The 17636-nt window shown below is 32.2% G+C and overlaps 1 protein-coding gene across 1 annotated transcript; it reads right to left on the reverse strand.

The window, feature by feature from the left end:
• Positions 1-14762: 14762 nt before the first annotated feature.
• Positions 14763-15254, reverse strand: LOC133814913 (uncharacterized). Its single transcript, XM_062247816.1, has 2 exons — positions 15177-15254; positions 14763-15050 (listed from the first exon to the last, which is right to left on the reverse strand). Exons 1-2 carry the CDS (start codon positions 15252-15254, stop codon positions 14763-14765), a joined length of 366 nt encoding a protein of 121 aa, XP_062103800.1.
• Positions 15255-17636: the final 2382 nt, after the last annotated feature.

Raw genomic sequence — 17636 nt, forward strand, 5'->3', positions numbered from 1 at the left:
GTAAATTGTAGGGTGTAATGATGATTTTAGAGTAAAATGTGTAGAAAGTGGGGTAAAAATGTTGGCATTTTTGACAAAGGGGACAATGGTACATTTTTCTTTTGTTGGGCTCAAGAGTGGAAAGGTGGTGGAGGCTTGGCAGACGGTTGTGGGCCTTGATGGAGTGGAGCAGCTAGGGAGAGAGTGGCTGAAGCAAATGAGGAGGTGTGATGTTTCGGTTTCTGCAACTGGCTGGGAGTGTGATGGAGTGAGGCACGGGTGGGCTGAAGCTTGGGCCGTGGGGAGCAGCAGCTGGATGGTAGGCGTGGGCCTGGGCAGGATGGGCCGTGTGGAGCTGGGCTGCAGGCAGGTTGATGGACCAAAAATGAGTATGTTTTAAATATTTATAACTCGCAAGCGCACGAATCGTATTTAGATAATAGTGTTCATGTAAGCACAAGATCGAACCCAAAGGAGTTGTCTAAAATTGAAAAGAAAACTATTTTAAACCAAAATTAATAAATTCTAACCTAGCTCCAAAGAGTGATGAGTTTTAATATTATGAACATAAAATAGAAGATTGAAAATAAAACTATTTAAGAGAATAAAAATAAGCCAATAATGATTTGAAACTAAGTGGTAAAAGAAAATATTATTAAGATCCTAGAATCCACAAAATGCAAGTTTAATAATATTTATTAGTATATTGATTCCCAAGTTTTAGTGATAGTTAAAATAAATCAAACAATCATTTTCTAAATATATTTATAAGTTTAAGCACAAATTACTTCTAAAAATATAGGATTTTTCTTCACTTTTCAAAAATTATAATTTCAAAGCATTTAGTGTAAATCAATCTAATGAAATAACAAATAAATCAATGAACATTATTTATAAGGCAAAACATAATATTTTTGTTCTAAGCATGGATGTGTACAATTTAATGACACATGTTACACAAAGAATATTATGTTTTTGCACTAATGAAGAACAAAGTGTAAATATGTGCTAACAATCCAAAATACATGATATTTAAGATGAAAGAAGATATTTGAAGAAGAAAATTCCATAAACTTTGTTGCACAAAAAGGGAAATCAACATACAAAATAAATACTATCTAGTTACATATTGTTTCATCATCACCTTAATAATCTTAAAAAGATTAGAAACTCATAACTATAATAGAAAATACAAACAAAAAAATTACAAACATAAATAGGAAAATTTGGAGGAGAAAACCCCCAAATTTTTACTCTAAAAATACATAGAAAATAACCAAAAAGAAGAAAAAGATGAAGAGAATAGAGATGTTTTAAAATGTGGTATGGTAACCTCCTCTAAAATTGCCACCCTAATTCTCTTATTTATAGCCAAAAAAATATGTTTAAAATAATCAATTTAAATTAATTAAATTTATTAAATTAATTTAATTAATTATAATATGGCAAATAGAGGTAAATTATAGAGTGTAATAATGATATTTTTGGGTAAAATATGTAGAAAGTGAGGTAAAAATGTGGTATTTTTGGCAAAGGAGACAAGGGTACAAAAGTGAGCCTTTGTTGGGCTCAAGGAGAAAATGGCATGCATATGGGTGGCTGTTGGAGGCTCATGGCAGTCTTGGGCGTGGGTGCATCAAGTGGCAGCTGGAATGGGCAGGCGCACGGCTGAGAGGATTGGGCCAGGCGCAGAGAGGCAGGCCCACAGTGGGTTGGAAGTGCTGAAGGAGGCAGCTGGCGGTTGGATTGCTGCAGGAGCAAGGAGGCACGGCTGGAGGAAGGATTGGGCTAGCAGGTGGGATAGGGCCCAGGCTTGGGAGGCAGTGTGGTGGGCCTGGCGGGCTGGGCAGAGGAGCTTGATCTATGGAATTTTTAAAAATGTCATTTTCCCTTCTTTCTTATCCTTAAAAATGCCAATTTTTCTTCATTATTCTTGCTTTTTCAATAGCAAAACACATGCAACAAATTCTCTACAAAAATCAACATAAATTAAATTAAAACTAAATATTTCCAATAATAAAATACACAACAAAAGTTCCATGAAAATATTAATTAAAATTTAATTTACTTAAATATTTAAGCTCAAAATTGCATCTTTTTACTCATAACTTAACAATATTAATTTTAAATAATTAAACTATAACATTTTACAATAATATAATTATAAAAATACCCAAAAATATATAAAATCAAAATAAACCTAATAAATTCAAAATTACTTTAAAAACTTAATAAATCAATTAAAAACTCAAGAATTAAGCAAAAATTAGCACATAAAAAGTGGTAAAATAACTCTATTTTGTAGAGTTATCACACCCCTAAACTTAATGTTTTGCTAGTCCTCGAGCAAAAGAAAAATTAAAAACACACACATTTTTTTTTAATTGGTGATGTCAAATGTTTAACTAAAAAATTACATCATGGAAATAGTTCAAAGAAAATCACAAATAAAAGTAAAGCTTATGTAATTAATTAAAAAGTTAAATTATTTTCAAAATGGATATTTAACACAAAAACATCAAATCATCATGTGAACATTTAGACAAGCTTATGCAAACAAAAATAAATTAAATCTCAAGAAATAATCAAGCAAATTCTAGGATTTTTAAATTTTTTTTTATAGAGATTTAAAGAATTTAATGTTTAAATAAACTATATCCAAATATCACAAATTCGAATAGAATAGAAAAGTGACATATTATGAAAAAAATATATTTAAACAAAACTAATTTAAAAATTAAAAATAAAGCTTAATAATTATTTATATTTTTCTAAAAACTAAGAACAATTTCAATCATAATTCTTATCATTAGAAAATGAAAATCACCAATATATATATGTATATATATTTTCAAACAAAACAAAGAAAATATTTATTTTTTTATGAATTTTATAACAAATGAAAAACACATAAAAACAAATAAAGAATTTTTTTTTGAATTTTTACAACAACTGAAAAACATGCATAAACACAAAGAAAAATACATAAACACCAAGAAAAATACATACACAATACCCCCATACTTAAATGAAACACTGTCCTCAATGTTTAATAAAATAGAAAAGATTCAGAACTACTCCCTTTGAGGTATGCTTCCTTGATTTGGCTACTTTGTTTTCTTCTCTTCTTTTCTTTTTGGGCAAGAAGTTTCCTTCAAGTTTTTTGAAAAACATGAAACAAAAAACACACAACAAATAGTGAAATATAAAATGAAACATTAAAGTATGGGTTGCCTCCCACAAAGCGCTTTAGTTTATAGTCTTTAGCTCGACTATAATTTTTTTTCTTTCAACCTACACCCAATCGATGGTGTAAAATTTCATTAGTAGGGTGAGTTGTGATTTTGATGCAAATGCCATAAATAATAATTGATAACATCACACCTACAAGAAAATTAGAAATATGCAATTTTAAGGGAATATTAATAAAATACAAAAATTTCATATCTATATAAGACTCATTTTCATTTTGAGTAAATATACAAATTTGTTCATTTATGGGCTCTTGAGATATAATTATATATTTTTCATTTTCTTCATGAGCCTCGAAAATTATTTCATCCAACTCTTTTATTTCATTAGGGGGTTGGATGCATATTACAAGTTCTTCAACAACTTCCTTCTCCTTTTCATTTTCAATTTGACTATTTGGGTTGAGGATGGTTTGGTTGAGATAAACTTGTTTTTCCAACTCTATAACAGTTGCAAATTGTCCTACTACTGTCTCAATTTTTGAGATTGACTGAGATTGGGCTAGTACGATTTGGTAGGTTGATTGCATGAATTGTTGTAGGGTATCCTCTAAAGATGGGCTCGTTTCTTGTTGAATGAGATATGATAGGTCGGATTGGGCATGATTTTGATTAGGTATGTTGAATTCATGCCCTTGATTCATTTGAGATTGGGTATGACTCCATGAAAAATTTGGATTATAGGTGGGGGTAAAATGAATATCAAAGGATTCATGCATATCATACATATCATTAGTTTCTCCATAATTTAAATTTGATTGCTCATAATAGTTGTACTCAGAATTCCATCTACAATTAAAATGTTCCATTTCAAGAGATTTTTTTTTTAAAGAAAAACAATTATAACAGAAATTAAGAAGAGTACTAAACTCAAAAATAAAAAAAAATAAAATGAAGAAAAAAAATTAAGATAACTCAAACAATATTAAGAAATGAAACAAGAGCTAGGACAAGATTTAAGTTTTTTTTTCAAGTATTTTTCACAATATTGCACTAAAATATTATAAAAGGCAAAGAAAAATAAGGCAAAAATTAAATAAGACTAAAATTTAGGCAAGAGTAGGGAGGCATAGCATGCCATCAACCATAACAAAATTAAGTTAAAAATTAGGAGGCACAAGTGCCATCAACTAAAACATAAAATAAAAGACTAGGAGGCAAAACTGCCTTCAGCTAGTAACTTGCAAAAATATAAAATAAATAAAAATAACAACAAGATAAATTAGAATAAAATTATAACAAAATTAGGAGGTATATGTGCCATCAACTATAAAAATTAAAAAGATAGATAGGAGGCACAAGTGCCGTATAAAAATTAAAATGATAGATAGGAGGCACAAGTGACGTCAACTAAAAAAACAATAAATATATAAATATAAGTATATTTTTTTTATGGGTGGTAGAACCGTCCCAAATTTTCTTTTTATCTTTTTTTTTTAGATTTTATATAAATATTTATTTTTTTTTATTTTTTAGTGCAAAAATTAAAATAACTAGTAGAAGAATTCACTAACCTTGAGATAAATTTTGTTTATTTTCTCTTGCAACTCCCCGGCAACGGCGCCAAAAACTTGATGGACCCAAAACAGGTATGTTTTAAATATTTATAACTCGCAAGCGCACGAATTGTATTTATAGAATAGTGTTTGTGTAAGCATGAGATCGAACCCAAATGAGTTGTCTAAAATCGAAAAGAAAACTATTTTAAACCAAAATTAATAAATTATAACCTAGCTCCAAAGATTGATGAGTTTTAATATTATGAACATAAAATAGAAGATTGAAAATAAAGCTAATTAAGAGAATAAAAATAAGCCAATAATGATTTGAAAATAAGTGGTAAAAGGAAAGATTATTAAGATCCTAGAATCCACAAAATGCAAGTTTAATAATATTTATTAGTATATTGATTCCCAAGTTTTAGTGAAAGTTAAAATAAATCAAACTATCATTTTCTAAATATATTTATAAGTTTAAGCACAAATTACTTCTAAAAATATATGATTTTTCTTCGCTTTTCAAAAATTATAATTTCAAAGCATTTAGTGTAAATCAATCTAATGAAATAACAAATAAATCAATGAACATTATTTATAAGGAAAAACATAATATTTTTGTTCTAAGCATGGATGTGTACAATTTAATGACACATGTTACACAAAGAATATTATGTTTTTGCACTAATGAAGAACAAAGTGTAAATATGTGCTAACAATCCAAAATACATGATATTTAAGATGAAAAAAGATATTTGAAGAAGAAAATTCCATAAACTTTGTTGCACAAAATGGGAAATCAACATACAAAATAAATACTATCTAGTTACATATTGTTTCATCATCACCTTAATAATCTTAAAAAGATTAGAAACTCATAACTATAATAGAAAATACAAACAAAAAAATTACAAATATAAATAGGAAAATTTGGAGGAGAAAACCCCAAAATTTTTCCTCTAAAAATACATAGAAAATAACCAAAAAGAAAAAGAAGATGAAGAGAATAGAGAGGTTTTGAAATGTGGTAAGTGTGGTATGGTAAACTCCTCTAAAATTGCCACCCTAATTCCCTTATTTATAGCCAAAAGAATGTGTTTAAAATAATCAATTTAAATTAATTAAATTGATTAAATTAATTTAATTAATTATAATATGGAAAATAGGGTTAAATTATAGAGTGTAATAATGATGTTTTGTGGTAAAATGTGTAGAAGGTGAGGTAAAAATGTGGTATTTTTGGCAAAGGAGACAAGGGTACAAAAGTGAGCCTTTGTTGGGCTCAAGGAGAAAATGGCATGCATATGGGTGGCTGTTGGAGGCTCATGGCAGTCTTGGGCGTGGGTGCATCAAGTGGCAGCTGGAATGGGCAGGCGCACGGTTGAGAGGATTGGGCCAGGCGCAGAGAGGCAGGCCCACAGTGGGTTGGAAGTGCTAAAGGAGGCAGCTGGCGGTTGGATTGCTGCAGGAGCCAGGAGGCACGGCTGGAGGAAGGATTGGGCTAGCAGGTGGGATCGGGCCCAGGCTTGGGAGGCAGCGTGGTGGGCTGGGCAGAGGAGCTTGATCTATGGCATTTTTAAAAATGCCATTTTCCCTTCTTTCTTATCCTTAAAAATGCATATTTTTCTTGCTTTTTAGCAAAAACTTGCTACAAATTCTCTACAAAAATCAACATAAATTAAATTAAAACTAAATATTTCCAATAATAAAATACACAACAAAAGTTCCATGAAAATATTAATTAAAATTTAATTTACTTAAACATTTAAGCTCAAAATTGCATCTTTTTACTCATAACTTTACAATATTAATTTTAAATAATTAAACTATAACATTTTACAATAATATAATTATAAAAATACCAGAAAATATATAAAATAAAAACAAACCTAATAAATTCAAAATTACTTTAAAAACTTAATAAATCAATTAAAATCTCAAGAATTAAGCAATAATTAGCACATAAAAAGTGGTAAAATAACTCTATTTTGTAGAGTTATCACAGTTGGAGTGTAGCTGGTGGAGGCTTTGGGAGTGAGGTGGAGTGCAGCTGGTGGAGGCTTCGGCTGGGTGCTGAAGGAAGGAGTGGCACGGTCCTGGCTTGGGCCGAAGTGGAGGGCAGGCGGGCTGGGCAGAGGAGCTTGATCCATGGCATTTTTAAAAATGCCATTTTCCTTTCTTTCTTTTCCTTAAAAATGCCAATTTTCCTTCATTTTTCTTTCTTTTTCAAGAGCAAAAAATGCAACAAATTCTCTACAAAAATCAACATAAATTAAATTAAAACTAAATATTTTCAATAATAATATATACAACAAAAGTTTCATGAAAATATTAATTAAAACTTAATTTACTTAAACATTTAAGCTCAAAATTGTATCTTTTTACTCCTAACGTAATAATATTAATTTTAAATAATTAAACTATAACATATTATAATCAAATATCTATAAAAACACACAAAAATCTATAAAATTAAAATAAACCTAATGAATTCAAAATTACTTAAAAACTTAATAAATCAATTAAAAACTCAAGAATTAAGCAACAATTAGCACATAAAAAGTGGTAAAATAACTCTATTTTGTAGAGTTATCACACCTGCAGAAGACATCTGTGTAAGACACTAACCTCGTGGGTGGAGACGATGTAAGATGCATTCCAAAATCAATAGTGCCTCTAATATAACGGAGGATACGACGCATAGCGTGAAAATGTGACCAATACAAGATTGTGGTCACATTTATGATTTTGTGAATTTTCTGATATTTAAATAATATTGTTTAAACAATAATATAAAACATTCAATATATGAAAAATTTTATTTCATAAAAACATTGTCCATTACATATGTTTTAAGGGAATTATTCCCAACTAGAGCTGTAAATACGGGTCGGGCTTTCTAGCACGGCACGAGCCCGAGAGGCACGAGCACGACACGACACGACACGAAAAAATATGGGCTTGGGCTAGGCACGACACGAATTGAAAATTGGCACGGCATGACACGACATGAGCCTGAGCACGGCACGACACGACAAGTTCGAAGGCACGACACGAAAGCACGACATGATAAAAAGCCCGATATTTTGACATTAATAATGATAATAAATTTTTATTTGTCAATTTTCTATAAATTAAAATGATAATAAAAGTCTATTATTTTTCTTAATTTTATATCTTTATAATTATATTAATTTATTTTAAGATTTGTGAGTTAAAATTTTTAGTATTTATTATTAGGTATTCAAATTCTAATAATTATCTTTGATATAATTTTGTGCAAAGTATTGTTAAAAAGTATATAAAAATATCTAAAACTATAATTTAAACAAAGAAATGTATTTGGATTGGTGGTGAGTCCATTGATTGTTAAATAGGAGGTGGAGGGTTCAATTTCCCACCCTTACATATTTTTGGCAATAGTAAAATGGGCCAAAATTTGGGCCCAAATAAGGAAAGTGGGCCGACACGACATGGGCCGTGCTGTGCTTACTCTTTCAAATATGGGCTGGCCCGGCCCGGCCCGAATTATTCGGAGGCAAGAAAATGTGGGACGGGCTGGGCCACCCACATTTACAGCTCTATTCCGAACAGTTCGCCCATTAATGAGACCTTCGTCTACTATAGTCAATTGTATTGATGATAAACTTTGAACCAGTAAGAAAGTTACACTTAGTTTTGATTCAGTTCTTGAGGTAGCTGCAAATACAATAATGGGGAGTAAATACTCTTTCAAGGGTCAATAGTTTCTAACTCGTTTTACTATTTAAATTGTAGTATTTATAGTGGCAGAAATGGGAGGAGCTGATGGTGGCTCTCCATTTCCCGATCAAGCTAATTCCTGTGAGATACATGGAGGCTTCAAGTTCTTGTGTTCCTCAGAAATAGTAGTCCGACGGGTCATCGACCTGATGATATTTGCTACTAAATTTCAACAAGTGGGTGTTAGGTTACAACCTCGAGGTTTGCGAGAGGCCACAATTGGCGATGGCCTAGTGGCGATGGGGTATATTCGATGAGCCCTTGGTGATAACAATGGATGATTGGCAAGTAGCACTTCTGATGCGTGTCGTATGTCGTATCAAATTTACTAAATATTTTATTTTCAATATTACCAATTATTTAGTATAATGGTGAATACAAGTCGAACCCATGAGGACTATTGATCAATTTATTATTCAAAACAGAAACAAGAATTAAAAAGGAGATTTTATTTTTTAAATTCAATAACATAAAATAAAGTAACAAACAAAGAACAATTTATAACTCCGATTTAAATAATAATTATAACTATTCTCCATCTTCAACAATCAATCAATCAACAATGACAAACATTATTCCCTATTACCAATTAAAATATTAACCCAGCAAATAACACTTAAGCAATCAATTATCCCATTTTTCTTATCGCAATTAATTAAAGTTAAACGTTCATTAATTAATTCTTTTTACCAAGAAATAAGCTCATTAAGCATGTTATCTATTTAACTCAGAATTTTTTTTACATTCAGTGGAAACAAACTAATCTAGGCAAAAAATTCATTAAACATACAATTCATTTAACCTAGGTTCTATTCTCGATCACAATTAAAATACTCGTCACAATACATAATTGCAATTTATCACACTACTTAGAACCCTAGACTATTAGGTGAATAGCAATCCAAATAAGATAATAGAACAATGTAACACCCTAATTAGTTGGCCACCAAACAAAATATCACAAGATTCATAGCATTCAATTATAAGAATAGAAACAATCTAATATAAGGGAATAGAAGGAATAAAATTCATCGTTGCATTCAAAATTTCATGTCTCGGGTTTTCAAATAACCCTTAACCTAAAAGAGAACTACTCCATAATCACAAACATGATCATAAATTGAAAATAAAGAAGTTCTAGAGAAAAGAAGAAAAACTAGATTGAATGTAGAAAATAATGATGTCTTCTCTTCTCTTTTGTCGCTCTAATCTCCAAAATTTGTAATAAAAAGTTATTCTAAAAATTAGTCTTAAACCCTTTTATAGTTGATAACTCTACAAAATAGAGTTATTTTACCATATTTTATATGCTAATTATTGCTTAGTTCTTAAGTTTTTAATTGATTTATTAAAATTTTAAGTAATTTTGAATTGATTGGGTTTATTTTAATTGTATACATTTTTGTGTGTTTTTATAGTTATATTGTTGAAAAATATTGTAGTTTAATTATTTGAAAAATCGTTGTTTAGTTTGAGGTCAAAATTGTTGTTTTATTGAATTTAAATGTTAATTTAAATTAAGTTATAATTAATATTTTCAAAGACTTAATATTATTTATTTTATAATTGAAATATTTGATTATGATTTAATTTATGATTATTTTGTAGGAAGTGCATTGCATTTTATGCTTGAAAATTTAGAAAATAAAAAGAAAGAAGATAAAAGAAATACAATGTTGAAGGAATTAAAGGAAAAGTTTCATTTATGCAAAAAAAAGTAGCTCAAACTTGTTGCACCCATTTTCCACCAGCACCAGGTCCACGCCTGCCTTCTTCCTAGCCAGCCCCACAGCTTGTGTTGGGCCCATTTCCCAACGGAAAACGAAGGCCCACGAAGAGCAGCTGCTCTCCCTTCACTCCACGGCCTAGAGCATCTCTAGCTCTGGGCCCCATAGCCTGCCTTCTTCCCAGCCAGCCCCACAGCCTGTGTTGGGCCCGTTTCCCAACGGCAAACGAAGGCCCACAAAGAGCAGTTGCTCTCCCTTCACTCCACGACCCAGAGCATCTCCGACTATCTTCATGCCAACAAGCCCAGTACCAGTTGCCAACCAGCCACTTGCCCCTTAGCCTTGAGCCCAACATTGTCCCCTTGTCCCACGATATCCAAAAATGCCACCTTTTCCCCCAATATTTCTACATATTTTACCATAAAATCTATCATTACACCCCAAAATTTACCTCTACATATGTCATATTATTTTTCATTTAAAATTTAATTTAATCAATTTAAATTTATTATGTTACAACTTTATTGTGGTTATAAATAGGTAGTTTCAAGAGCATTTTGGGAGACTTGACATTTTTGTTTATCATCTTTTCTACACCTTCTCTCACACCACTTTTTTTGTCTCTCTATTCTCTCCATCTTTTTATCTTTTTAGGTTAGCTTCCATGTATTTTTAGAGGAAAATTTTTGGGATTCTCCTCCAAATTTTCCTATTTATGTTGTAATTTTTATTTTTATTTTGATAGTTATGGGCTTCAAATCTACTTAAGATTATTAAGGTGGAGGATGAACCAAAATATAACTACATAGTATTTGTTGTATGTTGATCTTCCAAAAATGAGCAATGAAAAGGTTATGATTTTTCTTCTTCTAAATATTTCTTTCATCTATAATATCATGTATTTTAGATTGTTAGAATATGTTTTGCTTGGTTCTTAATTGTGCAAAAACATAGTATTCTTTTATTAAGATGTGTCATTAAATTGTTCACATCCAATGCATAGAACAAAAATATTATGTTTTGCTTTATGAATTACATTATTTAATTTTTTGTAGTTTCATTAAATTGATTCACAACTTATACTATTGAAGTGAAGGAAAATCTATATTTTTTAATTAAGGAGAGCTTAAAGAAAATACATTTTTTTGGATAAGAAAGATTGATTTCAACTATCACTAAAAATTGGGAAGTCAACATATTAATGAATATTATTATTTATATTTTGTGGATTTTAAAGTCTTAACAATTTTATAAATAACTACTAAAAATAAATATTTAAGCTACTATTATCTTTTAATTTCTTTATTTTTAAACAAGCCATCAATCTTTGAAACCAGGTTAGGATTATATTAACTTTGATTTAATTAGTTACTTTTGATTTTGAAATAACTTCTTTGAGTTCGACCTCGAGCTTACATTTCTATACTACAATAAAAGATTTGTTCTGTAACGCCCCGATTTCCCGAGACGTCACTTATGAAAGTCCATTTAAATCAATAAATAAAATAACCATTTAAAATACTATTTTATTGAAATAAACAAGGTATGAGATCTCACTATTTCTTTAAAATAAAACATTTTCAAGTCTTAAAACTTAATCTAACATAAAAAAAAAACATAGTCCAAAAGTGATAAAATTTCATAAGTCTTTAAAACATTAAAACATTGTGAACCCTCCACTAACATGTAACATCCACGCCTCGAGCCCACTTCACTTACTGCGTTGCTTTGCCTTTACCTGCACACAGAGTACCTGTGAGCTAACACCCAGTAAGAAGAGCTATGTAGGACATAACCCCCCCTAACCAGATAATACAACATAGCTTAATCAAAACCTTAAGCAATAACAATTCATATAATACTGATACAATGCATGTTATACTCACACACATAACAAACAAAGTCTCATACCGCACATTGTGCTCACATACGATAATCAACCATACATTCATGTTGATCAGACATGAAATGTAATATGCCCTGCCTCGTGTTATTCTCACACTTGGCATCCAACGGGGCATTCACTTACCACAAGTTGTACTCACCAATGATAAGCTCTTAATGTACCTGCAAGTGTTATGATCACACAAGCAGCGAAAACCCTAGCACTATTCTCATGCTAACAATACTAAGTGTATAAAGTAATCAACCACAATACATAACATAAATAAATACAAATCAAGAAACAAGGTTGTATGGTTAAACATACACCCTGTGCGCAGATGTCCACTCTTCTTACCTCAATTGCAAAAATATTCCTTTGTTCTACCTCGAACCCCTCGCTGAGTGTCCTTGTTGAGAACTAGATCCTAAACACCCAACAATACAATGACACACTCGAAACACAATTATGAACCACATCAAGGTTTCACCACAAAATTACAACATATAATACTAATCATCACATTTCTTATCTTCTTTATGCACAAAACAAATAGATCATAATCAAATAATCAAATAAATTACCACAATTTACTAAATCAGATTCTAAGTTTATTTTTACGCCTATAAAGTCAGATTAAACTAATTATTTCCTTATAATTATTTATTTTCAATAATTATCATTTTAATTATACATAATTCCCAAAATAATTGGATACTCAATAAAATTACCCAAACCAGAAACTAACATGCTTCCTAACCATTTATACAGATTACGAAACATGATTAAACAACTTAGAAACTTATACAAATTATTGTAATTATTTATGCATAAATTACCCATTTTATAACATGCATAAAATACCAAATAATTAACCAAAAATAACAAATCAACCTATCATAGTCCTAAATCAGTACCAGACACTAAGATACCATTTTAATTTCATAAGAACAGTGCCCAAACAGTAAACAATAATTTTAGCAACACCAAGTTATTTTCTATAATTTATCTACGTAGATAACTCATTTTAATTCAAATAATTCAAGATAAATAATTATCCCAAATTTCACAGAATGGCTTCTAACCCTTAAACATGCTTACAATAATTATTCCGAGTCATTTATATTAGCCTAGGTATTTTCTATAATTATTTAAGAAATAACCAAATAAATTCATGAAAATTACAATAAATGTTTAAATCTTCAATCTAAACATACAGAACAGTTTGGTATCAATCACAGATCATATAAAAATTATCTCAAAATTTTCTGAACAGTTTCAGTATTTTTCATAATTATTTCCTAAGAAAATTTAAATAATTCATAATAAATCAAGGATTTATCAAAAAATACCAAACTTCACCAAACACTCTAAATTATCATTTAGAATCTAAAACAAGAAAAAAAATTAAAAAAGACCTCTGGAAATGCCCAGATCGGGTTCGCCAGAGATATCGCCGGAGTTGTCTTCTTCTCCGGCGACGGCGACTCTAGCGCTGAGTTTTGCTGCGTTCCAACCCTTCTCTTGCTTGGAAAATGATCCCCTTGTGTCCAGAACTTCAAAGCAATAGACCCCAGCCCAAAAAGATGTCCGTAACCCCTTGTTTCGAAGTCTTCTTCTCAAAGTCCGGTGTACCGCCAAAAATGGAGCAAAAAAATGCACTTTGCGTTCTAAGCCTTTAAACTCCGATTCTTTACGTCCAAATTAATCCTTGGATTCCCCTAAGCTTGTACACACGCCTCCATACACCCATAATTCATCTAAACACTCTTAAATCCAAAATTATGCAAAAACCCTAACTTTAATGGTGAAAAATGGTGGATTTCGAAAACAACACTTCTAGGTCATTTTATCACATAAAAAACCTTCCTTAGATCATAAATAATGTATCTAAAATGATCAAAACAACCCAGATTTTCCCTAAGCTTCCCAAACCCAAAATTATGCTTTCTCTCTCTAGGTATTGTGGAAAAAAACGATTCTCTCTCTCTCTTAGCTTGCTTCCCAAGATTTCTCTCCCTCAGAACTCTCTTGATCGTGATATAACAATAAATAAACGAGTAAAACATAACTTGTTGATATTAGAACGATTCTTCCTCTAATTCCCACAAAACTAGAGATTTTTAATTTATTTTAAAAAATTAAACAAATAAAATAAATAATATCTTGTTATATCAAGAATTTTTAATTAGATATTTGGGATATTGTTTATCATAAAATGTTCTCAAAATATCCCTCAACAAATCCCAAAAATGGAGACATTATAGTCATTTCAAAATTGCTTATAATTACTATTATTTAATCCATTTAAATAATAATAATAATATAATAACTCAAAAATAAAAATAACTTATACCATATTATTATTATTATACTCATAATAATATTAATATTCATAAAATAAATAATAACTTTAACCTGAGTCATTATTTATTTATTTGGCATTATGCACATGCCGGGATTTTATAATCATTTTCAAGATATTTAAACATAAGAAACCATGAATTTTATCGCCATTGGAAATCATGCATATCCAATATTCCATCAAAGGAAAAGAAAAAAAAATGACAAAGATGCACATAGTGGAAAAAATTACGAAATTGTCCTTCCGGGAAAACGGAAATTACAAATTATCTCCCCCTAAAAAAAATTTCATCCCAAAATTTCACTGAAACAATTCCGAATATTGCTGTAGCATATCTAATTCGAGTTCCCAGGTTGCTTCCTCAACAACATTGTTCCTCCACATCACTTTCACTAAGGAAATAGTCTTATTCCTTAGGACCTTGTCCTTTCGATCGAGTATTTTCACTGGACGCTCATTGAATGACAAATCCTCCTGCAAACCCAAGGTCTTGTAGCTCAGCACATGCGATGGGTCGGATACATATTTTCGAAGTTGTGACACATGAAATACATTGTGCACCCTAGACAATGATGGTGGTAAAGCTACCTTGCAAGCCACATTGCCCACTCTATCCAAAATCTCAAAAGGTCCGACATATTTGGGACTTAGCTTTCCCTTCTTGCCAAACCTCTTCACTCAGATTCATTTCCTTGGAGTCACACGCAGAAATACATGATCACCAACTTCAAACTCAACATGCTTGCGCTTTAGGTCTGCATAAGACTTCTGTCTGCTTTGAGCTGTGACCATTCTAGCCTTGATTTTCTAAATAGCCTCATTGGTGTGTTGCACTGCATCGGGTCCAAGAAATTTTCTCTCTCCCAGTTCATCCCAGTGAAGTGGAGACCTACACTTTCTTCCATACAACATTTCATATGGTGCTACCCCGATGGTAGATTGGTAGCTGTTGTTGTACTAAAACTCAATCAGTGGCAAGTATCTACTCCAGGATCCCTGAAAGTCAATGACACATGCTCTGAGCATATCCTCTAAGATCTGATTTGTTCTCTTGGTCTGACCATCCGTTTCTGGGTGATAAGTTGTACTGAACTTCAACCGAGTTTCCATTGCTCTCTGCAAACTCTCCCAGAATGATGATGTAAACCGAGCATCTCGATCGCACACAATAGAGTACGGTGTCCCATGTAGTCGTACTATCTCATTGATGTACAACTCGGCGAACTGATCCATAGAATAAGTCATGCGCACCGGTAGGAAGTGAGCCGACTTGGTATACCTATCCACAATTACCCAAATTGCATTGTGTTGTTTTGTGGTCCTAGGTAACCCCGTCACAAAATCCATAGATATCTCATCCCACTTCCACTCAGGAATATTCAACGGTTGCAGTAGCCCTGCTGGTCTTTGATGTTCTGCCTTAACCTGCTGACAGGTTAAGCATTTTGCTACATATTCCACTACATCCTTTTTCATTCCCGACCACCAATACAATACCTTAAGGTCGTGGTACATCTTAGTGGTCCAGGGGTGAACTGAATATGGGGTAGTATGAGCTTCCGCTAGAATCTCTTTCCTCAACTCATCACTGTCTGGAACACAAATACGCCCCTTGAATCTGATTAGTCCAGTATCTAACATAGTGAAATCCTTGGCATTCCCATTCTGCATCTCTTGCTTTAGGTCACTTAACTTCTTGTCTGCATTTTGCCCTTCCCTGATCTTTTCTAACAAGGTGGACTAAAGTGTAACCTTTGCAAGTTTTCCTGTGATCAGTTCTATACCAGCTCGTTCCATGTCTTCTAGGATCTTCCTTGATACTCCTTGTAAAAAATAAACCATTCCCGACCCTCTACAGCTAAGTGCATCTGCCACAACATTGGCTTTACCGGGGTGGTATAATATGTCGCAGTCATAATCCTTGACTAACTTCAACCATCTCTTCTGCCTCATATTTAACTCCTTCTGGGTGAAGAAGTATTTGAGGCTTTTGTGATTGGTGTAAATCTCACATTTCACCCCATAGAGATAGTTACGCCAAATCTTCAGTGCAAAGACAACCGCTGCTAATTCCAGGTCGTGTGTCAGATACCTCAGCTCATAATCTTTCAGTTGCCTAGACGCATAGGCTATCACCTTACTAGACGGCATCAGTACACATCCCAACCCCTGTTTTGACGCATCACAGTAAACCACAAACTGCCCATCCTATGAGGGTAAGCTGAGTACAGGTGCTGATATAAGCCAACTCTTCAATTCTTGGAAGTTCTGCTAACATTTATCTGACCAGGTGAACTTCAGATTCTTTCTTGTCAATTCCGTCATCGGTGCGGCTATCTTTGAAAACCGTTCGACAAACCTCCTATAATAGCCCGCCAAACCCAGAAAACTTCTAACTTCTGAGGCATTCTTTGGTCTTGGCCATTCTTTCACTGCAGCAATCTTTGTAGGATCTACTTTCACTCCTCCAACGGTTACAATATGACCCAGAAAACCAACCTTAGATAACCAGAACTGACACGTCTTGTATTTGGCATATAGCTGATGTTGTCTCAATCATTGTAAGGTCAGACGTAAATGCTCCTCGTGTTCTTCTTTTGTCTTGGAGTAGACCAATATATCATCTATGAACACAATGACAAACTGATCCAAGTACTCCTTAAAAATCCTATTCACGAGGTCCATAAAAGCTGTTGGGGCATTTGTCAGTCCAAACGACATCACTAGAAATTCATAATGCCCGTACCTGGTTCTGAAGGCTGTCTTCGGTATATCATCATTCTTGATCCTCAACTGATGGTATCCTGACTGAAGATCGATTTTCGAAAACACCTTGGTCTTCTGAAGCTGGTCGAACAAATCATCGATTCTCAGCAAAGGATATCTTTTCTTTATTGTGACCTTATTCATCTCCCGATAATCAATACACATCCTCATAAACCCATCTTTCTTCTTGACAAAAAGAATTGGTGCGCCCCAAGGAGAATAGCTTGGTCTTATGAATCCCAACTTAAGTAATTCCTCCAATTGAGTTTTGAGCTCTTTCAATTCTGCTGGTGTCATTCTGTATGGTGCTCGAGATACAGGCATTGTCCCGGGCATCAAATCGATTACAAATTCTATCTCTCTGTGCAGAGGTAAACCTGGCAGTTCTTCTGGAAAAACATCGAGGAA

The sequence above is a fragment of the Humulus lupulus genome, chromosome 2 (assembly GCF_963169125.1).
Source record: "Humulus lupulus chromosome 2, drHumLupu1.1, whole genome shotgun sequence".
In the NCBI taxonomy this organism is placed as follows: domain Eukaryota; kingdom Viridiplantae; phylum Streptophyta; class Magnoliopsida; order Rosales; family Cannabaceae; genus Humulus; species Humulus lupulus.

What these genes read in the sequence shown, in the direction of transcription:
- LOC133814913 (XM_062247816.1), bottom strand. Translation starts at nt 15,254, where the DNA reads ATGGTCACAGCTCAAAGCAGACAGAAGTCTTATGCAGACCTAAAGCGC. An exon ending in AGTTTGAAGTTGGTGATCAT is followed by an intron (nt 15,051 to 15,176) that starts GTATTTCTGCGT and finishes GTGGCTTGCAAG; the next exon opens with GTAGCTTTACCACCATCATT.